At 41.7% G+C, this 23,663-nt stretch overlaps 1 protein-coding gene across 2 annotated transcripts in view; it reads right to left on the reverse strand.

Annotated features, from left to right (window-relative positions):
• The window catches only part of LOC127439846 (serine/threonine-protein kinase SIK2-like), a 68,487-nt gene that overhangs the window by 5,126 nt on the left and 39,698 nt on the right, over nucleotides 1-23,663 (reverse strand). For both annotated transcript variants that reach the window (XM_051696095.1, XM_051696096.1), the window contains 5 exons: nucleotides 14,111-14,327; nucleotides 9,863-10,126; nucleotides 7,000-7,160; nucleotides 6,777-6,896; nucleotides 6,476-6,570 (listed from right to left, as the gene is read on the reverse strand). In XM_051696095.1, coding sequence (XP_051552055.1) covers nucleotides 6,476-6,570; nucleotides 6,777-6,896; nucleotides 7,000-7,160; nucleotides 9,863-10,126; nucleotides 14,111-14,327 — 857 coding nt within the window. The remainder of the gene's footprint in view (nucleotides 1-6,475; nucleotides 6,571-6,776; nucleotides 6,897-6,999; nucleotides 7,161-9,862; nucleotides 10,127-14,110; nucleotides 14,328-23,663) is intronic.

Genomic DNA, 23,663 nt, shown 5'->3' on the forward strand with positions numbered 1-23,663 from the left:
TCGTCTTTGGACACAGAACGAGTTAAACCAAACTTTTATTCTCAACACACAGTGAAAGGATCTTGGTGCTAATAACATTTTCACCACTACACTACTCAATAACTGGTGAGTGAACTCTAAAAGTTTATCAGCCAGTGGCTAATCACACTGTTAAACACAATGACCTCTGACGAGGACACATTTCCCAATACACATTGTTCCAACGGAGCTTTACAGAAAATCGGCTGTAATATCTGTAATGTCTCAAAAACATGAATAACCAATACTCCTGGAAACATAATAAACAATTTGATAAAAAAAAAAAACTGACTTTCTATAGCTTGGTATTCTTCAAAATTTAGACCTGCTGTCCCTTGAGGACATACATTTTTAGGAAAACTATTTGCTTTTAAAAAAAAAATGTTTTTTTATTTTTTATTTTTTTATATTTTATAGGTGCTACTAGTTACAAACTGAAAAGGGAAATTAAAAATGCACACAACAGTCATGCTCGGGTCTCAGGAGGTTAATAAACAACCCCTGGACATGAAATTGCCAGAAGTTGAAGAAACAAAGAGATAGCTCACCCCAAAATGAGAATTATGCCATTATCTACTCACCAATGAACGCAACAGGAGAGTCAAGAATTTTGGTGAATAACAAATTCATTTTACGTCTGTTCCTCACACAAAGCAATTGTATGGATTAGAAGACTTGGAATATTGCGCACGAGTCATATGGGCTACATTTACGGTGCTTTTTTATTGTTTTGGAGCTGGTCGGCATCTGCTTTTGTTACTGAGACAAAGAGGCTGGACATTCTGCTAGCTGACTCTTTTTATGTAAGATGATATCCAATTTGTTTTGTGAACCATCCCTTTTAGAAAATGAAAAATGTGGTTCCCTATCTGTCACTCACTCGACGTTGTGTCGATGTAGTGACACTAGCGGTCACTCTTGGGAGCCCGAGACACCTCTGGTCTTTGATAAAAGGCCAATTAAAATTGGCAAGTGGTATTTGCATGCCACTCCCCTGGACCTACGGGTATAAAAGGAGCTGGTATGCAACCACTCCTTCAGATTTTCTCTTCGGAGCTGAACGGTCATGCTCATTGAGCTGAATCCTACTGTTCATTCACCTCTGCTGGATCTGACGGCGCATTTCAGCGGCTTCTCCCTCCTTTGCACTGGTGCACTGCAGAGAACGCCCATGGGCCAGCGTGGCTAGCACTGGGGGAGATTTGGGGACCCCAATGGGATCGTCTCCGCCGGGTATCCCCCACGGACCACCCATTACCCAGCACGCTAGACTGCCCCAATCGGGCTTCCGGATGAGTTCACCGGCTCGTCTCACGGCTCGTCTGGCTTCTTGTTCGGAGCCCGCGAAGATGATGAGCTCTCGAGTGCAGCATCGGAGATCGGGCTTGTCCAGTCAGACGCAGAATCCTCAGCTGGGCTTCCCCCTTCGGGGATGATTGCCCAGTCACAGGCCGATGCTGAAATGACTGACATGCTTTCCCAGGCGGCCACGAGCGTAGGGTTAGAGTGGAAATCTCCACTCTCCCCTGAACCCTCGCGGCTTGATGATTGGTTCATGGGCTCGCGGCGCCGCTCAAAGCAGCCACGCCCTGCTCCAGTGCCATTCTTCCTGGAAGTACACGAGGAGCTGACAAAATCGTGGGAGGCACCTTTTACCACCCGGCCCCAATTCCGAATGTTCCCCCGCTCTCAATACCCTCGATGGTGGGGCGGCCAGGGGCTATACGGCGATTCCCCCGGTGGATAAGGCGCTCGCGGTGCACCTATGCCTGCAGAGCACCGCCACCTGGCGTGGACGCCCCAAGCTCCATTCCAAGCCCTGTAGGCTCACAAGCCGCCTCTGCCCTGCATGCCATGGCTCTCCTGCAGGTCCACCAAGCCAAGGCGTTGAAAGAACTGCACGAGGGTCGTTCTGCCCCAGATTTGATGCAGGAACTGCGCTCGGCGACCAACCTTGCTCTCCGAGCGACGAAGGTCATGGCGCGGTCTCTTGGGTGGATGATGGCCACACTAGTGGTCCAGGAGTGCCACATTTGGCTCAACCTGGTGGAGATGGGCGAGGCCGACAAGACACGGTTCCTTGCTGCCCCCATTTCCCAGGCTGGCCTATTTGGCGACACCGTCGAGGACTTTGCCCAGCAGTTCTCGGTGGTGAAGCAGCAGATGGAGGCAATCCGGCACATCCTGCCCCGGTGTGGCTCAAGATCCCGCACCCCATCTGCTTGTCGCCAAAGGCATCCCCTTGCGGTGACTGCACCGGCTCCACTGCAGCCCGCCCCTTCAGCCCGGCCCCGGCGTGGAGCCCACCACAGGAAGCAGACACCACCCATCTCACAACCGGCGCCTAAGAACCCACAGAGGTTGTCAAAGCGCCCCTGAGACGGGCACCCCAGAGACGAGGGAACCCACTCACTTGGAGCTGGTAAAAAGACCACTCCATCCCCCGGTGGAGGGCCGGGCAGAAAATCTTTTGTTGCCTTTTTGTTTGATTTAGCCGCATACCCAAGTGGCTGCGGTACCCAACAGTTCAGCAAAAGAGCGGCTTCCTTCCTCCCTGGGTCACATACCCGGTGTGCATGGTCATCACCATGACTACTGTCCATGGTTTTTTTCTTGCAGGATTGGTGCTGCAGCGGTGGCCTTTCTGCCCCTGAGTGCCCAGCTGTGGCACACAGCCACCCCTGATGTGGCAGTCTCCACGGGTTACGAGGACAGGCCTCTACCTCCCCCGTCCCAGGCTGTTCCGGGGTGGTCACAAGGAGCCAGGTAAGCGCTTCGATTGTCCCCTTGGTCCCCCTTGCTCGGAACTTGGACATGTGGCTCGCGCTTTCCAATCCGTCGCGATGGCTGATCCGGATCGGCTATGCGATTCAGTTTGCCAGGCACCCGCCCAGGTTCAGCGGTATTCACTTCACCTTGGTCAAGAGCGAAAACGCTGCTACCTTGTGCGCAGACATCGCTACCCTCCTACGGAAGGGGGCGATAGAACCTGTCCCTCCAGCCGAGATGAAGAAGGGGTTTTACAGCCCCTACTTCACTGTACCAAAAAAGGCGGTGGGTTGCGGCCAATCTTGGACCTGCGAGTACTGAACCGGGCCTTATACAGACTCCCGTTCAAGATGCTGACGCAAAAACGCATTCTGGCGAGCATCCGGCATCATGATTGGTTCGCGGCGGTAGACCTGAAGGATGCGTACTTCCATGTCTCGATCCTTTGTCAACACAGACCCTTCCTGCGGTTTGCATTTGAGGGTCAGGCATATCAGTACAAAGTCCTCCCTTTCGGCCTGTCCCTGTCTCCTCGCATCTTCACGAAGGTCGCAGAGTCTGCCCTTGCCCCATTAAGGGAGGTGGGCATTCGCATTCTCAACTATCTCGATGACTGGCTAATCCTAGCTCACTCTCGAGACATGTTGTGCACACACAGGGACCTGGTGCTCTCACACCTCAGCCGACTAGGGCTTCGGGTCAACTGGGAAAAGAGCAAGCTCCTCCCAGTTCAGAGCATCTCTTTTCAGTCGTTGTTGGCCTGTTTGAAGGCGTTCAAACAGAAAACAGCGGTTCCACTGAAACTTTTTCAGAGGCTCCTAGGGCATATGGCATCCTCGGTGGTGGCCACCCCGCTCGGGTTGATGCATATGAGGCCGCTTCAGCACTGGCTCCAGACTCGAGTCCCGAGATGGGCATGGCGCCATGGGACACATCGTGTGGTCATCACGCCGGTCTGTCACCGTCTTTTCAGCCCTTGGACCGACCTCTCGTTTCTACGGGCAGGTGTTCCTCTAGAACTGGTCTCCAGGCGCATCGTGGTCACGACAGACGCCTCCAAAATGGGCTGGGGTGCTGTTTGCAATGGGCACACAACTGCATTGGCACATCAACTGCCTCGAGATGTTGGCAATTCTGCTCGCTCTGCGGAGGGTCCGGCCGTTGATCCAGGGCAAGCACGTGTTAGTTCGGACAGACAACATGGCAACGGTAGCATATGTCAACCGCCAAGGCGGTCTGCGCTCTCATTGTATGTCACAACTCGCCCGCTGTCTCCTCCTCTGGAGTCAGCAGCACTTCAAGTCGCTGCGAGCCACTCACATCCCAGGCAACCTCAACACTACAGCGAACGCGCTGTCATGGTAGGTTACCCTCAGGGGAGAGTGGAGACTCCTCCCTCAGGTGGTCCAGCTGATTTGGAGTCAATTTGGATGGGCACAGGTGGACTATTTCGCCTCCCAATAATCCTCCCACTGCCCGCTCTGGTACGCCCTCACCGAGGCTCCCCTCGGCATAGACGTGCTGGCACACATTTGGCCCCCTGACCTACGCAAATATGCGTTTCCCCCAGTGAGCCTGCTTGCACAGACCCTGTGCAAGGTCAGGGAGGACGAGGAGCAGGTCGTCCTGGTAGCACTCTACTGGCCCACCCAGACATGGTTCTCAGACCTCACACTCCTCGCGACAGCTCCCCCCTGGCGAATTCCCCTGAGGAAGGACCTTCTTTCTCAGGGACGGGGCACCCTCTGGCACCCACGACCAGACCTCTGGAATCTCCACGTCTGGCCCCTGGACGGGACGCGGAAGACCTAAGCGGTGGTAGACACGATCACTCAGGCTAGGGCCCCCTCTACGAGGCACCTGTATGCCTTTAAGTGGCGTCTGTTCGCTAAGTGGTGTTCTTCCCGACGCGAAGACCCCCAGAGATGCGCAGTCGGATCAGTGCTTTCCTTCCTGCAGGAGAGGTTGAGAGCTTGAAGGTGTACGTTGCCTCCATAGCAGCACACCACGACGCAGTCGACGGTAAGTCCTTAGGGAAGCACGACCTGATCATCAGATTCCTAAGAGGTGCCAGGAGGCTGAATCCCTCCAGACCGCGCCTCGTTCCCTCATGGGACCTCTCTGTAGTTCTTCAGGGTCTACAGAGAGCCCCCTTTGAGCCTTTGCAGTCAGCCGAGCTTAAGGAACTCTCCTTGAAGACTGCCCTCCTGACTGTGCTCACTTCCATCAAGAGGGTAGGAGACCTGCAAGCATTCTCTGTCAGCGAAACGTGCCTGGATTTCGGTCCGGGTTACTCTCGTGTGATCCTTAGACCCTGACCGGGCTATGTGCCCAAGGTTCCCACCACCCCTTTTAGGGACTAGGTGGTGAACCTGCAAGCGCTGCCCCAGGAGGAGGCAGACCCAGCCCTGTCGTTGCTGTGTCCGGTGTGCGCTTTACGCATCTATTTGGATCACACGCAGAGCTTTAGAATCTCTGAGCAGCTCTTTGTCTGCTTTGGTGCACAGTGGAAAGTAAGCACTGTCTCCAAGCAGAGGATCGCCCACTGGCTCATTGACACCATAACTATGGCATATCTCGCCCAGGACATGCCACCCCCGGTAGGGCTATGAGCCCATTCTACCAGGGGTAGTGTTCACAAGTTTGTTCCCTGGTTGACTTCCTCCGATCCCTGTGGAGTTTTCGGAGAGATTCGCTGCCGGCCCAGTACACGTGCTAACTAAGAGTCCTGTTCTGGGGTAGGTGCTCCGCATGTGGCAATTCCCTGTAAGGCTAACCCCATGCAATATATCTTCCGCTAATTCGTTTCCCTGTTGGCAAACTGCGTCTTACTTGGGCAGAGCCCCTCTACCCCAGTCTCCATATTTGTAGTAACTCCTCCCCCATTGGGCAGGATCTACCTTGAAGACTCTCCACATGGTTGGAAAGACCATGTGACGTATCCTTACACTTAAATATCCCCCCCTCTCTTTGGGCGAGGTGTGGTCTCCGCTGTGTCTTCCCCTTGGGAGGGACACCCCCCAACTAGACCTGGCGGCCCAGTCGGATAATCCCCCTTCTTTTTTAGGTAGTGGAAAAAAGAGAAGGGGAAAAGAGGCCACGACTGGGTTAAGCCTGTCTCTATCTCTTGGGTAGTCGACTTGCCCCCAAAAAGGGCCATTTGACACTCATAACTATGTTGGGGGAGGTTACGTGTCGACCTTGTGTGCTGGCTATGAGGCACACAGTAGTCTGCCCACCACACACCGTCAGTTCACGTAACACAGTTCAGCCAATCGTGGCGTTTCGTATAGGGACCCCTAGTGTCACTACATCGACACAACGTTGAGTGAGTGACAGATAGGGAACGTCATGGTTACTTGTGTAACCTCCATTCCCTGATGGAGTGAATGAGACGTTGTGTTCCTCCTGCCACAACGCTGAACTACCCGCTGAAATGGCCGGACCTTATATCGGCTCCTCAGCATAAAACCTGAATGAGTGGTTGCATACCAGCTACTTTTATACCCGTATGTCCGGGAGAGTGTCATGCAAATACCACTCGCCAATTTTCATTGGCCTTTTATCAAAGACCAGAGGTGTCTCGGGCTCCCAAGAGTGACCCCTAGTGTCACTACATCAACACAACGTCTCGTTCCCTCCATCAGGGAAAGGAGGTTACACAAGTAACCATGACGTTGTCCCTGACCTGTGCTCCTGTAGTTGTTGCTCCAAAGTGCGTGGTGCAGCCTCTTTAAAAAACATCTGACCACTTCCAGGACCACTCGCCAACTGACTGGCCCTCTGAAAAAGTCATAGTAAATTACTATTACTATACAGTATATGACATTCTCATCCAATTTACATTTAAACTTCATTTTAGTGACTACAATTTAGTAAATTTAGCAGCAACAATCTTGAGTGGTCAATATATATGAAATAAATAGAATATTTGGCCCATTTACACATTATGGTGTACAACAATAAAGTAATATTCAGTTTCGTAAAACCTGTAGTCGCTGAGCGAGGTACTGTGTCTCCAAACTCTGTCTCCTGGACAGCAGATAAGGGTGCATTTTACCAGTGAATGCTGTCATATCTTTTCCACTCGGACACTGGTGACCATCTCCCTGAAATTATTAAAGAATTTGATAAAACTTATATTCTGACAGCTTTTGCATATGACAATCAAACTGAAAACAAAAGTGTAAACTGTACAAATGATTATCTGACCTGGTGTGTGAGTGGATGCTGAGGCTCTAGCAGCTCCTGGGGGTTGATGGCGGGGTTGGCGTCTCCTCCAACATTTTCTAACACTATTTGGGCTTTGTTCAGCTCCAGGAAGCCCTTTGTCCTGGCCAGGTTCTGGAGGTGCTGCCTGAATGCTACTAAACCTATAAAATCACAGGTGCAAAGACTTCAGAGACAGATAAACTGGTGGAGTTATTTCTGTGGCTGCTGCAGGGGTCGTCTGATTCATAGTTTGGACTATTGTTAATATTAGTATAGAAGTAAATTACTGAGATTGTTTTCAGGTTTAAAACATGATTATTATTCATAGAGGGTCAGATATCAGAATGAGAGCTATTTTGTGCAGTACCAAGTTATTTACTAAAGTATTGATTAAAGGAATAGTTCACCCCAAGTATTTTGTTTTTTCATTATTTACTCACCCTCATGCCATCCCAAATGTGCATGGATTTCTTTCTTCTGCTGAACACATATGAAGATTTTTAGAAGAATATATCCGATCTGTAGGTCCAGGAAAGTGGAGATTTATAGTAAAACGGACTTAAATATTGTTCTGTTTCTCACCCACACCTATCATATAGCTTCTAAAGACATGGATTTAACCACTGGAGTCTAATGGATTACATTTTTGCTGCCTTTATGTGCTTTTTGGACCTTCAAAGTTCTGGCCACCATTCACTTGCATTGTATGGACCTTAAGAGCTGAAATATTCTTCTAAAAATCTTAATTTGTGTTCAGCAGAAGAAAGAAAGTCATACACATCTGGGATGGCATGAGGGTGAGTAAATGATGAGATTATTTTCATTTTTGGGAGAACTATCCCTTTAAGACATGCAAACGGATGCCTACAGAGAACAGGACAGGCTAAAGGGATGATCACACTAGATTTTTTTGTTCACTTTCATTAAAAACGTAGGAATATGGATGAGCAAGCATATGCGTTGAATATTCATCTTTCATTGCATACTAAAGTTTAAGTTTGATGAATTCTGACCTGCAGATTTTATATAGAAAAGATGATGACCAATAAAGGGTCTAAAAGTCACAGATCGAACTCATGGCTGAAAATAAAACATGAAGGAAACCAGTGGCGAATTCTCTGGGCCAGCATCTCGGCTGTCATCACTGCCACTATAGCTGTTGAGAAAGAGATCCTTATGGATTTAAAAACATGAGATGTTCTGCATGACCGTGTGATTGCTTAATTTATTAAACAGGAAAGGAGGACTGATTTTCACTTCAAGTAAATTGGTAAGTGCTTTTTGCATTGTTATAGCAACATCAGGAGTTTTCTAAGTATATATTATGCTGCTTGAGCATTCAGTGTCGGACTAAGTTTTGAAAAGTAGTGCTGCGTTCCATTCAACTCGGAAAGTCGGATTTTACAACTTACTACTTGGAAAAGTGCAATGGAATGCATCTTGTAGTCAGAATTACAACTTGTAGGCTCATGCAGAAATTCTCAACTCGCCGAGATGCAGGGGCATGATGTCACACAAACATGTCGACACTCAGGGAGATATACAAAGTAAGCGATAAACATTCACTTTTTTAAATAATATCGATAAATGTGTTTGTTTCCACATACATGTTATTAAAGCTTGTTTAACAAACGCCTGCAGAAACAGGTGTATAAAACATTATAATCTCTTTTGATAATCATACACTTGAAGCACAAATGCTAGTGCTGCAGCATTGTTTATCAGTTGGGTTGCTAGGAGACATCTCTAATGAGAGTTAATCCCCTGCTAAGCTAACGGGAGCATTGCAGTTCTGAATATCGGGGAATGGAATGCATTTATTGTCGCAGCATAACCGTGTACCCTGACGAAATGAAATTTCATTTACATTTAAATCGCAAATATTATTAGATCGATTTTTCCAGGTATTATAGACCTCCTTGGTAGATTCATATGAAAAATTATGATTTTTGAATGTCTGTTCGGGAGACGTTCATTTCACAAAACAGTCATGCTGCAGTTAAAATTTGTTTTGCTTGAGCATTAAGTGTCATTTTAAGTTCTGGCTTTCTGTCAGTTGGTATTAATTGTTAGCTGCGACATAATGTATGATGGCAGTTTCTCATTCATTGTGAAACTGTGTCTTCTTAAAGGCATGAATCACATTGAAGGCCTAGACTTAAAATGCACTGCCCACAACTGGAGGAAACTCGCATTTTGCCGGTTTCGCATCATCCTGAACTATATCATGCAAGCTTGAAGGAATACAAGCGTCAGTTTAGAATAGAAGCTGCATGGTTTACAATTGAGAAACTATAACAGATGTTTTATTACAAAATTGATACTGAATTCTGATGGGATGAGCCTGTTTGAAGCCATTGTGACCAAACTTTCTTTATTAATGTGCCAAGTTGCTACAATGCTTGGCGACTGTAAACAGCCTACAGTTAGAATAATTAACTACATTACATGGTAGAACAATACTTCCCAATTATTAATACATGTAACTTTTAATTGAACGTTGCTGTCTTATCATATTGCTGTTGCCACCAGTATATAAAAGCAAAAAGCCACTTGAGGTCCTGCGTTACAGTCGTTTTAACACTTCGAGTTGTACCTAAGAACACTCGCCTGTTTTAAAATCACTGTAATGCTCAGTCTCTTGCGGCTTATTGCTTTATTTGAACATTTTGAATTTTTTGTTATAAAGTTATCATTCACCTAGTTTACAGATTAGAAACCCCAGGGAATGACATCATATCCTGCTGTTTAAAGTAATTTTGCATGTTTAAAATCTAGTGTGACCTCCCTTGGATCCAGAGGTTGAGAGAAAGGTGATAGGGAATCTGCCAAAGAACAAATAAAAATGACAATTCAGCCTGACCTTGTGTAAGCGATGTGTCTGAAGCCCGCCGTCCCTCTCTGAAACTGACTAGTGAGTGATTATGAGCATCCCGTCCCTCTGGGTTGAGTGGCTGCAGGGTGGGATTCGGGGGCTTCATGCCGAGGAAGACTGGTGCTTGGGTGCTGGCACGTGTAGTTTTTAATACATCTTTAAGAGCTGGATTCTCCTCAGGAATGCTGAAGTCACTCTGAGTAGAACCCATGCTGTACTCTGAGTCCATACTGCAAAGAGATGGGTTGAGACCTGTGGCGAGAGGGTTCTTTTTAGTCTAACTTAAGTGTACTTAACTCAAGTGGATATAACAGTATTTTAGCCAGGGTCCAAAATAAACACTTGACAATTGTATAATAAAAAGTGCAAATTGGAAGTTATAGGACTGTGTGCTGTGTGCTAAACACTGTGCTGCACTTTCCTTTACTCATTGCACTGCATTAATTTATGTAATTAATTAATCTCATAAACCATATATTATCTTTTATTTATAATAAAATTGTAAATAATAATAATTTTTATTTTATAATTAATTATTTTTATTTATAATGATTTTTAAATTACTTATTTTCATTGGGCCTCATTTATGAAAATGTCGTAAATATACGAAAAAATTGGGAGGAATTTACACATAAAATGGAGCTTCCCGAAAATTTCTGCTGTATTCACAAATGCTTTGTATTGACCTGTTTCAGTGATGTCACTTTTCCTTGCAGCCACAATATTTGTGACCATCAGCGGGAGGAAACAATGGTGGTGAATGGAAAAACACCTGAGAAACGATATCAAGAAAAACATCAAAAATTGCTTTTGATCCATGTCCAGTCCCAGGAAAGGTTCATACAGATCTGAAGACAACACAAATATTGCCAAATTGATCTTTCGTGATATTTAAAGATATTTTATCCACGATTCATCTCTGTATGCTGGCGAATCTGATGTGTGACTGGCAAGTACACACGCCCACCGGTACATCACCGTAAACATCTCTCATTCAGATGTTACAAATGTTTTTGTGTTGTTTTCAGGTCTGATTAAATCACAGTATTCAAAAAAATCTTTGATGATCCCATCTCTATGAATGTAGGGGCTGCTTTTAACTCCTGAAGAAGGTTTTTGTCACATCCCACAGCGCAGCACAATGAAGGTATATGGAATATTGGTCACAAACATGGTGGCGCGGTCATACAGTGACATCACATGAAACAGGTCAATTCCCCAGATTTATTAGTAAAACGTGTGTATGGTAGTGAATTCCAAATGTTCGTAAATAGAGCGCACGTGCACGTTAATTCACAACAATCATAACCCACACCCACGAAAACACCATAAAAGGAAGGCTTCAAACTCACAAGTAAATGAAAACAGGAGGCTTTTAACATCTATGCGAACAGGTCAAGGCAAGCAAATAGGACTAGAAGTTACAATCCCTGATTAATCAGCAGTTTTAAGTCGTTTATTGGGGAAACCAAGGGTAAAACGCATCATTGGGGTCATCAGGTGGTCACCCTCCTTCCTTGATGTTTCGTTGATGTGGCCACTACATCTCCAGAGGGCTCAACGGTGAACCTTGCCCCTCTGCTTTTACCCTTTTGCTATTGGTCATCATGTAGACCAAATGCTGTCTTTTCTTTTCATCCAAATCCAGTTACTGCTTCTTTCTGCCATTTCAGAAAGATGTCTGATGGAATGCCGCAGGGTGCGACCTTTCACCCCCATTTGTTTCAGTAACCTGGTGGATGAAACAGCTACAAAACCCCTGCATCCCACTTCAACTGGGAACACATATGCTTTCCACCCCTTTTGTCTTGCTGCCTCATACCAGAGCGTTTTACGTTCATATGCTTCCTCAACTGCATCCTTCCATGGCACAGTCAGTTCAGTGATAAGATAGGAGCCTGCAAGTGCTGGACCACAGAATAAAATCTGGTCTCAACATTGTAGACAGGATCTCTGGTGGAATAATGAGTTTTCGATCCAGATCAACTTGCATTTTCCAATCTCAAGCTGTACATAACAAACCTTCCCAACATTGGGAAAATGATAAGCAGTGTTGGGAAAAAAAATATATACTTTGAAAAAAATAATAATTTAATTATTAGTTAATTTTTTCATTACTTGTTAAATTTCACTTCTATCAAAATGTGGTCATGGTAGTTTGTCTGAAAGAACACAACATGATTTACACATGGTCGGGAGCAGATGCAAATTTAGTTCGTACCGACTAACATTTTGAAAATATGAAAATTTTCATGAATCCAAAAATTTACGTCAGACCGGCTTTACGAACGATTTACACAAAAATTTGTTCTGCTTGTGTTTCATGAATGAGGCCCATTAACTTTCTTTTCAAATAATTTAAAAATGGTCTTTTATGTCTTTATTTTTCTATTATTATGTAAAGCACTTTGAATCACTATTACTGTATTTCACATTTCCAGGTTTTGGATGTGGAAGTAAACTATTACAGGGTAAACTTCTATAGCGGTGACTGAGACCACAGCAAATATTATTTTTGTGTTCCCATTTTCTCCAACGACAAAAGAAAAAATCCATTAAATGTTTCCACAACTTTCCACAAGAGGGAAAAAGGAAAGAGTGCTGAATTACAAAAGTCAGAAAAGATTAGATGCCAAACTTACTGTCACTCTCTCAGCAGCTTTATTAGAAAACTCATTGCATCTCTGGTAACTAGTTTTTTTTTTATTTTATTTTTTACTAATTCCAGGGTAATATGACTCAAAGCACAATACATTTACACTAAATAATTAAAAAATGTCAAATACATAAAAGTCTGCTAGATTAACGCTATTAAATGAGGTATAAACGTGTTTCACGTCTGTGAAAAAGGTCTACACTGTAAACCCTAATGTTGTTATTACTGGAAAAATCAAGTTGTCTTAATTAAACATTACTTGGCATGTCAAGTTTTGGGCTCATAACTCTAATATCTAAGTTCGTTAAACTTTCTTATCTTAAAAATCTGTAGACTTCAGATTTAAGTGTTAATAAATCAAACAATTGAGTACAAAATTTGAGGCTATGAGGAATACCCATAATCTCTTGTGCTTGAATTATTTTATTGTTTTCTTGTTCAAAGTCAACTTTTTATATAGTAGTTATTAAGAATTCATAGAGGTTTTAACCTTTTTGTAGTATTATTTATGTTGTTTTGTTGCAAATAGTTGTTTTGTGTGATGAAACCTTCAGTGGAGAATTACATTTATTTAATGATTGACCTAGAATCGGTCCTAATCTGTGTTACTGTATGACCTAAATTTGAGTCAATTCAACTAAAATTATTAAGTAGAAAGAACAATATTTAAATAGCAAATCTGAGTCAAGTCTACTTGCATCTAGTTACCTGAACTTAAATAGTTAAGTTCATTCCATATGAGTACCAAGTTATGTGAAGTTAATTTTAGAGACACCATTGCTTAGTTCAATTGAGGGAACGAGTTTAAATAATTGAGTACAGTCAACTTATTAGAGTTTTCAGTGTATTGCCTTGTCTTGCCTTGATGCAAGCGATGTGAGCAAATCAAAGTGATACAAATCGTCTTCTAAAAAAAAAAAAAGCTACCGTAAATAATAAGGACTCTTATTGCCATTTCACCATGAGAAGAAGACTGTGTGTACATGTATGCTACGATTGATGTAATGGACATAAGGAACTCAGACAAACAATTTTTTAAGAAACATTTTTTATAAACACAATTTTATGGCAAGTAAGAAATATTTACGGCCCCTAAATTTTCTCAAATCTCTCATCATTGTGTGGGAAACAAAAGTTAATTCTGGACCTGATTTGATCAGATTTGTGTGATGTTTTGTGTATATAGACTTTATTCACGCTAGCGCCATCTTTGATTTTTAATGGGAATGACAACGAGGCTGTGAGGGATAGACTTACAATCTCTTCAATGGGCTGTACTGCAGTTTAAAGTGTTTTTCGATCATTCTGTGGACAAAACATTGATAAAATATCTGTCCAAGAACATTCAGTATACAAAGAACTCCAGACAACATGAGTTGTGGAAAATCAGATGTGATCTAGGAGCTTTAAACAGCTTTATACCGTTCGTGCCATTGAAGAGACTGCAAGTCTATCCCTCACAGCCTCGTTGTCATTACAATTAAAAATAAAAGATACCGCTAGCGTGAATAAGGTCTATAGGTGACTCATGAAAACATGTCCACATCACATTCCACAAAAAAAAAAAAAAAAAAAAAAACCTGTGATGGGCAGCACAGCAGGCTGGTTGGTGACCTCAGACAGTGTATGCCGGCGCTGACTATAGTGAGCGGTATGAAAGGCGGCGAGGGGCACAGCATGCTCCTCCTCTGTCTCAATACCCTCGTCGATGGATGTCTCCACAACGTTGCTAGGCAGCGAGCCACTGACTTTTCGGACAATGACTGGAGGGAGTGGGTCCAGCAAGCAGCCATCTACCTGAAATATAAATACACATACACAAAACCATTTTGGTCTGAAACAGCTCAGCACTCTCAAGGGCGATTTCACTTTGCTAGTTCCAGATGTGACAACTGAAACAAATCAAAGCTGAAACTGAGCTGGTGAGAGTATGCTACTGGAGATGCTACTACATTTTAGTCTTTAAAAGACAGACAAGAATGCTTTGAATATTATATGTCATTACCAGGGTCCAAAAATGACCAAAATTAGAGTAAAAATGCCACAGGAAATGATGAAATGGCCAAAAATAACCCATAGTTAATGTTTTTTTTTTTTTTTATCTGTTATTTAACATTTTATGGTATTTCATAATATTGTAATCTAGGCCTATCAAGTTATGAGCTCAGCATTAGTTTATTGCCTCTGCAGACACCAGATGTAGCTCTCTATTTGCTGTCTCATAGGCGAGTGTTGTTAAATGTGTAATATGAAGTGTTTTTTGAAGAAAAAAAACCTCAAATTAGCTCTCAAAATGTGAAGACGTGAAGAAAACGAAATCTCAAAATACTTAAAGGAATATTCTGGGTTCGATACAGGTTAAAGCTCAATCGACAGCATTTGTGCATTATGCTGATCACCAGAAAAATAAATTTTGACTAGCTCCTTTTCTTTTTCTTTTTTTTATTTTCTCCCCTTTTCTCCCAAATTTGGAATGCCCAATTCCCAATGCGCACTAAGTCCTCCTGGTGGCGTAGTGACTCACCTAAATCCGGGTGGTGGAGGACAAATCTCAGCTGCCTCCGCGTCTGAGACCGTCAATCCACGCATCTTATCATGGAGTGGTGGTGGTGTAGTGGACTAAAGCACTGAACTGGTAAGCAAAAGGTTGTTGGTTCAATCACAGCCACCACCATTGTGTCCTTGAGCAAGGCACTTAACTCCAGGTTGCTCCAGGGGGATTGTCCCTGTAATAAGGGCACTGTAAGTTGCTTTGGATAAAAGCATCTGCCAGTGCATAAATGTAAATGTTATCACGTGGCTTGTTGAGCGTGTTTCTGTGGAGGCCCGTGCTATTCTCTGCAGCATCCACATACAACTCACCATGTCCCCATTGAGAGCAAACCACACATTATAGTGACCATGAGGAGGTTACCCCATGTGACTCTACCTTCCCTAGCAACTGGGCCAATTTGGTTGCTTATTCCTGGCTCGAGTCACTCAGCACGCCCTGGATTCAAACTCGCGACTCCAGGGGTGGCATTCAGCATCAATACTCGCTGAGCTACCCAGGCCCTGCTCCTCCTTTTCTTTAAAAAAAGCAAAAATCTGGGTTACAGTGAGGCACTTACAATGGAAGTGAATGGGGCCAATTTTTTTTACATTTAAATACATTTTCAAAAGTATAACCACAAGACATAAACAATATGCACGTTAACATGATGCTAGTTTGATAAAATCACTTACTAACCTTTTCTGTGTAAAGTTATTGGCAATTTTACAACTTCGCTGCCTTGACAATGTAATGTCAACAAACCCTAAAATGACTGTAAAAATAACGATTTAAACAACTTTACAGCTCAAATAATTCATGAGTTTTAACAGAAGAATGAATATACAGTAAGTGCTTTTATACAATTATAAGCTTCACATTTCTGTTTAAACCCTCCAAAAATTGCCCACATTCACTTCCATTGTAAGTGCCTCACTGTAAACCAGATTTTTTTATTTTTTTAAAGAAAAGGACTGACGAGTCGAAATACATTTTTGTGGTAATCAACATTATGCCACAAATGCTGTTGATTGAGCTTGACTTGATGGTACACAACAGAGAGCTGTATAATCTAACACATGGACCAGCTATATATTATATTACCATTCACATTAATACATTCTAATATTGTTCATATTCAGTGTTGAGTTTGATTACAATGTAACTAATTACTGTAATCTAATTACTTTTGAGTCAAAAAGTAGTGTAACACATTACATTTTCATTTCTAGTTAGCAAATTACAGTTATTTACTTTCAATTAAGTTGATTACTTTTGAGTACATTACTTGGGTTACACATACTGTATTTCTAAAATAAGATTATTAATGTATAATACATTGAGAATATGAAATATGTTCATATGTACGTCTGTTTGAAGTCAGTGAAGAAATTTGATTACAATTTTAAAGAAGTAAATAGTAATTTGTAGTGGAATAATTTTTTTAAGAAACTTACCCAACACTGTTTATGTTAAGAATTTATTTCGATAAATTTATTACATTGTTTTTCATTTGTACAATATATGGTTATAAAAGCCCTTAAAAAAGGTAAACAATGCCCCTGAAAATCTGTTCCAGTGAGCAAATATTGCCTCTTAATGAAAAAAGTACCTCTCTTGATCATAACATTGATCCTCTTTCTATGGCTATTGTGACTCCATGCCCATGTCATCTGTTATTTCATTTCTCAGAATTATGTAATGCTGTTTTGCAAAATGCCCACAGGCTGCCAGCAGCTGGCCTGAATTACAATAAGCCAGATTAAATACGTTTGTGAGAGCGTGACCTCAACTTGTTTGAAGAGGTCCCTAGATTGCCATCTGTTCAGCTCCTCGTACACTGCAGCTAAATAACTGGTTTATCATGTTCCCTCTTGGTCATGCTTTTTATAAACAAATATTTATTGCTTTAAAAGTGACTTACAGTATAGTTTTTAAAAGTCAACTTTTACATTGTAACATCTTTCAAAATCCTAAGACTTTGTTTATTTCTTGGTTTAAATATGATTTTGAACCCTAGATTTTCAGTTTGGTTTCAAACTTTTGAACCCCACTGTATGTCTCACTAGAAATCAAACCCTTGAGCTTGGTGTTGCAAGCCTCATGCTCTACTATTTGAGCTGTAGGAACATAGAAGCAAACAGGAAACATCCTGCTGAAGGGCAAATTGGTATGTATATAACAGAGTCTCCAAAGAATTCGGTAATGCTGCATGTCAATTAACAGGAACAGTAATTATGGAGACTGCCTTGCAACAGCTAAGGCAAACGTTGTAGGCACACATCTCACAAATGGTGAGACAGCACCCAGTGTTGATCACACGGGTGGGCCATCATGGGCACGTCAAGAGCATTTAAAAATCACGGGCTGTGGTGTTGTGTAACCACAGGCAGCAATCCTGACATGTTGGTGTTGCACTAACAACAAGCTGCAAAAAGAGGGATGTGCAGCAGAAATCCAGCCAATATGCAATATTTTCCCCTAGATTTAAGAGATCAAAATCTTGTTTAAAGGTATAAACAATTTTATATCACAGTATCAATGTACTGTATTTTATTTCTCTTTTTATTTGAAACCCGATAGACACAAACCAAAAGACAGCATTTCATAACAAATGATGGACATATTTTGTAATACCTGATTTAACGACAATATTTAAAATGAATATTATAAAATGGATAGTTCTGACCTTTAAATTCTGACATCGCAACATGACCGCATGTGAACCATGAATGTTCATCTGAATGTTCATGTACCCTGAAATCAACCCTATTCTGCCGAATTACTGACAAGCGCCATACCCCATCAGACATTTTTACACAAATTAAAATGTGATTACATTTCCATCTGGCTCTACTGATAGCATGTCGCGTGGGCAACCTCCAAGACACAGGTTCTGGTTCCATGGAAACCAGAAGTAATCACAATCTCATAAACAGTGACGAGCGCAATTAGGAGGTTACATTTTCACTCTTAAATTTCATTTTTCCTCCACTCACATTTAAGTTTAGGGTTAACAAAGTATTTATTCCTGTTGACTGCTTTACATAATTTACAACAAAAAATTAGGGCTGTCAATTGATTAAATATTTAAATAGAATAAATTACATGATATGCCGATTGATTAATCAAATTAATCGTAGTTGATAGCATATATATACACTACCGTTCAAAAGTTTAGGGTCACTTACTCATTCTTTCTTTTTTTTTTCACATTTTAGAATAATAGTAAAGTCATCAAAACTATGGCACAATAAAAATGGAAATATGGGAATTATGTTGTGACTAAACAAAATCCAAAATAAATCAAAACTGTGTTATATTTTAGCATCTTCAAAGTATTCACACTTTGCCTAGAATTTGCAGACATGTACTCGATATTTTTTCAACCAACTTCTTGAGGTATCACCCTGGGATGCTTTTTAAACAGTATTGAAGGAGTTCCCATCTATGTTGGGCACTTACTTGCTGCTTTTCTTAATTATTTGGTCCAAGTCATCAATTTCAAAATCTTTTTTTTTTATTTTTATAATATTTTAGTTTTGTAATTAAATAAATTAATATGTTGGCACAATTATATTTTTGTCTACAAAACTAATTTCAAACATTTAAGCATACGCCTTCAGATCAAAACATTTTTAAGATCATGAGAAACATTTCAGGCAAGTGACCCCAAACTTTTGAACAGTAGTGTATATATATATATATACACAGTTAGCCAAATACATTTAAACTCAGTGTTTCACTCTTGACATTTAATCGTTGAAAACATTCACTGTCTTAGGTCAGATAGGATCACTACTTTATTTTAAGAATGTGAAATGTCAGAATAATAGTAGAGAGATTGATTTATTTCAGCTTTTATTTCTATCATCAGAAGTTTACATAAACTTGGTTAGATTTGATAGCATTGCCTTTAAATTGTTTAACTTGGGTCAAACGTTTAGGGTAGCCTTCCACAAGCTTCTCACAATAAGTTGCTGGAATTTTGGCCCATTCCTCCAGACAGAACTGGTGTCACTGAGTCAAGTTTGTAGGCCTCCTTGCTCGCACATGCTTTTTCAGTTCTGCCTACAAATTTTCTATCGGATTGAGGTCAGGACATTGTGATGGCCACACCAATACCTTGAATTTGTTGTCCTTAAGCCATTTGTCACAACTTTGGAGGTATGCTTGGGGTCATTGTCCATTTGGAAGACCCATTTACAACCAAACTTTATCTTCCTGGCTGATGTCTTGAGATGCTGCTTCAATATATCCACATAATATTCCTTCCTCATGATGCCATCTATTTTGTGAAGTGCACCAGTCCCTCCTGCAACAAAGCACCTCCATAACATGATGCTGCCACCCCCATGCTTCACGGCTGGGATGGTGTTCTTCAGCTTGCAAGCCTTACCCTTTTTCCTCCAAACATAATGTTGGTCATTATGGCCAAACAGTTCAATATTTGTTTCATTAGACCAGAGGACATTTCTCCAAAAAGTAAGATCTTTGTCCCCATGTGCACTTGCAAACTGTAGTCCGGCTTTTTTATGGCGGTTTTGGAGCAGTGGCTTCTTCCTTGCTGAGCAACCTTTCAGGTTATGTCGATATAGGACTTGTTTTACTGTGGATATAGATACTCGTCTACATGTTTCCTCCAGCATCTTCACAAGGTCCTTTGCTGTTGTTCTGGGATTTATTTGCACTTTTCACACCAAACTATGTTCATCTCTAGAAGACAGAATGCATCTCCTTCCTGAGCGATATGATGGCTGTGTGGTCCCATGGTGTTTATACTTGCGTAGTATTGTTTGTACAGATGAACTTGGTACTTTCAGGCGTTTGGAAATTGCTCCCAAGGATGAACCAGACTTGTAGAGGTCCACAATCTTTTTCTGAGGTCTTGGCTGAAATCTTTTGATTTTCCCATGATGTCAAGCTTGGGAATATTTTTTATTTTTTATTTTTTTATTTTTTTACATTAAACAGTTTTAAGTACCACTAGACAAAGTATTAAAAAAAATTTGCATGTTTTTTTTTTTTTTTTTTTTTTGTATCATATTTGATACATCAGGCTTTAAAGGTCATTATCCTCCTCAGGCCCAGCAATTCATTTTTGTGTAGGAAATTTGTTACTTAAGTTTTTCTTAGCCCATACATGCTACAGTGGTAAATCTTGGGGTATTATCAGAGGACTCCTTGGGCTTTTCAGAGTTACCAAATGTTTGAGAGTTTGGCCTTGACAACTTCCTCTCCTTGGTCTATAAATATGGATTGAAATGTATAACAGTTCAGTTCAGCACATCAAATACAATATATATATATATATATATATATATATATATACTCAATAAACAATTTTTATCATATGTTATGCACCAAACACTATACTGACATTTAAAAAAGAGAAATTGTAAAACTTTCTTTGCTGGGTCACAGGAACTTATGGTAAGATGACATCATCATCAGAATCAGAATCAGAATCAGAAACAGCTTTATTGCCAAGCATGCTTACACACACAAGGAATTTGCCTTGGTGACAAGAGCTTCCAGTGCACAACAATACAAAACAGCAATAAAACATAGATAACAATATCAAATAATACAAAATATAATAATTTAAAAAAAAAAAAAAAAAAAAAAAATATATATATATATATATATATATATATATATATATATATATATATATATATATTATATATATATATATATTATATTAATTTATTATTAATAATATATAATAATAAACAAATAAAATTGAATAGAAAATAAAATATATATAGAATACACAATAAGACAATATATATATATATATATATATATATATATATATATATATATATATATATATATATATATACACACACATACACACACACACACACACACACACATACATACACATATACAGGTGCATCTCAATAAATTAGAATGTTGTGGAAAAGTTCATTTATTTCAGTAATTCAACTCAAATTGTGAAACTCGTGTATTAAATAAATTCAGTGCACACAGACTGAAGTAGTTTAAGTCTTTGGTTCTTTTAATTGTGATGATTTTGGCTCACATTTAACAAAAACCCACCAATTCACTATCTCAACAAATTAGAATATGGTGACATGCCAATCAGCTAATCAACTCAAAACACCTGCAAAGGTTTCCTGAGCCTTCAAAATGGTCTCTCAGTTTGGTTCACTAGGCTACACAATCATGGGGAAGACTGCTGATCTGACAGTTGTCCAGAAGACAATCATTGACACCCTTCACAAGGAGGGTAAGCCACAAACTTTCATCGCCAAAGAAGCTGGCTGTTCACAGAGTGCTGTTAACAGAAAGTTGAGTGGAAGGAAAAAGTGTGGAAGAAAAAGATGCACAACCAGCCGAGAGAACCGCAGCCTTATGAGGATTGTCAAGCAAAATCGATTCAAGAATTTGGGTGAACTTCACAAGGAATGGACTGAGGCTGGGGTCAAGGCATCAAGAGCCACCACACACAGACGTGTCAAGGAATTTGGCTACAGTTGTCGTATTCCTCTTGTTAAGCCACTCCTGAACCACAGACAATGTCAGAGGCGTCTTACCTGGGCTAAGGAGAAGAAGAACTGGACTGTTGCCCAGTGGTCCAAAGTCCTCTTTTCAGATGAGAGCAAGTTTTGTATTTCATTTGGAAACCAAGGTCCTAGAGTCTGGAGGAAGGATGGAGAAGCTCATAGCCCAAGTTGCTTGAAGTCCAGTGTTAAGTTTCCACAGTCTGTGATGATTTGGGGTGCAATGTCATCTGCTGGTGTTGGTCCATTGTGTTTTTTGAAAACCAAAGTCACTGCACCCGTTTACCAAGAAATTTTGGAGCACTTCATGCTTCCTTCTGCTGACCAGCTTTTTAAAGATGCTGATTTCATTTTCCAGCAGGATTTGGCACCTGCCCACACTGCCAAAAGCACCAAAAGTTGGTTAAATGACACCAATGGTGTTGGTGTGCTTGACTGGCCAGCAAACTCACCAGACCTGAACCCCATAGAGAATCTATGGGGTATTGTCAAGAGGAAAATGAGAAACAAGAGACCAAAAAATGCAGATGAGCTGAAGGCCACTGTCAAAGAAACCTGGGCTTCCATACCACCTCAGCAGTGCCACAAACTGATCACCTCCATGCCACGCCGAATTGAGGCAGTAATTAAAGCAAAAGGAGCCCCTACCAAGTATTGAGTACATATACAGTAAATGAACATACTTTCCAGAAGGCCAACAATTCACTAAAAATGTTTTTTTTTATTGGTCTTATGATGTATTCTAATTTTTTGAGATAGTGAATTGGTGGGTTTTTGTTAAATGTGAGCCAAAATCATCACAATTAAAAGAACCAAAGACTTAAACTACTTCTGTCTGTGTGCACTGAATTTATTTAATACACGAGTTTCACAATTTGAGTTGAATTACTGAAATAAATGAACTTTTCCATGACATTCTAATTTATTGAGATGCACCTGTACATACATACACACACATATATGCATATATATACACACATACACACATACATACATATACACACAGACACACACATACATACCTACGCACATACACATACGTAGTGCAAATCTAAATACAAATCTGTTATATACAGTGCAAGGGAATGTAATGGCAGAAGAGGTTGGATGTGTTGGATAAATATAAAAAGTCTAAACTGTGTATTGCACATAATTATTTCTCAATGGGGAAATTTTAACTCTTCATGAGATGGATAGCCTGAGGAAAAGAACTGTTCCTGTGCCTGACGGTTCTGGTGCTCAGAGCTCTGAAACGTTGGCTTGTAATGTAAAATAATGAGATCTTTATAATGACAGAGCAGGCTGCATATATGAAAATAAACAGAAATATTAGTTCACACTTTAAATATATCTTATATAAGGAAGACCCTCATAAAGTCCCGATGGTAGATCCCTCGCAGCCTTCCATGACTCTTCCCTCTGCGCCTTCCACGGCCCCTATCTCCACGCCTTCCACGCCCCCTATCTCCATGGTAACTCCTCTCCATCCAATTCCTCTAAATTTTTTGGGGGGGGCTCATCCTCTCCTGGTTCCGGTGGTCGATTCCCTGCCACGGTTAACAAGCCAGTGCCCAAGCCTCGACCGTCCCAGTGCCTGTAGCCTCGACCGTCCCAGAGCCAGTGCTTGTAGCCTCGACCGTCCCTGAGACAGTGCCTGTAGCCTCGACCGTCCCAGAGACAGTGCCTGTAGCCTCGACCGTCCCAGTGCCTGTAGCCTCGACCGACCCCGTAACCACGCTCCCTGATGGTTGAAAGAGGAGGAGAAGGGAAAGGACTCTTCCCCAATATCTGCCCATGCTCACGACCACGGAGGTCGTTCCCCAGTCTCTGCCCATGTCCACGACCATGGAGGTCGTTCCCCAGTCTCTGCCAGTGCTCACGACCACGGAGGTCGTTCCCCAGTCTCTGCCTGTGCTCACGACCACAGAGGTCGTTCCCCAGTCTCTACCCGAGCTCTCGATTGTGGAGTCGATCACCAGTCTCGGCCTGCACTCTATTCCACGGCTCTCAGCCATGAGCCTTCCACGGCTCCACCTTCCTTGTGTCCATCTCCCATGACTCCGCCTTCCA

This window comes from Myxocyprinus asiaticus, chromosome 4 (genome assembly GCF_019703515.2).
Source record: "Myxocyprinus asiaticus isolate MX2 ecotype Aquarium Trade chromosome 4, UBuf_Myxa_2, whole genome shotgun sequence".
In the NCBI taxonomy this organism is placed as follows: domain Eukaryota; kingdom Metazoa; phylum Chordata; class Actinopteri; order Cypriniformes; family Catostomidae; genus Myxocyprinus; species Myxocyprinus asiaticus.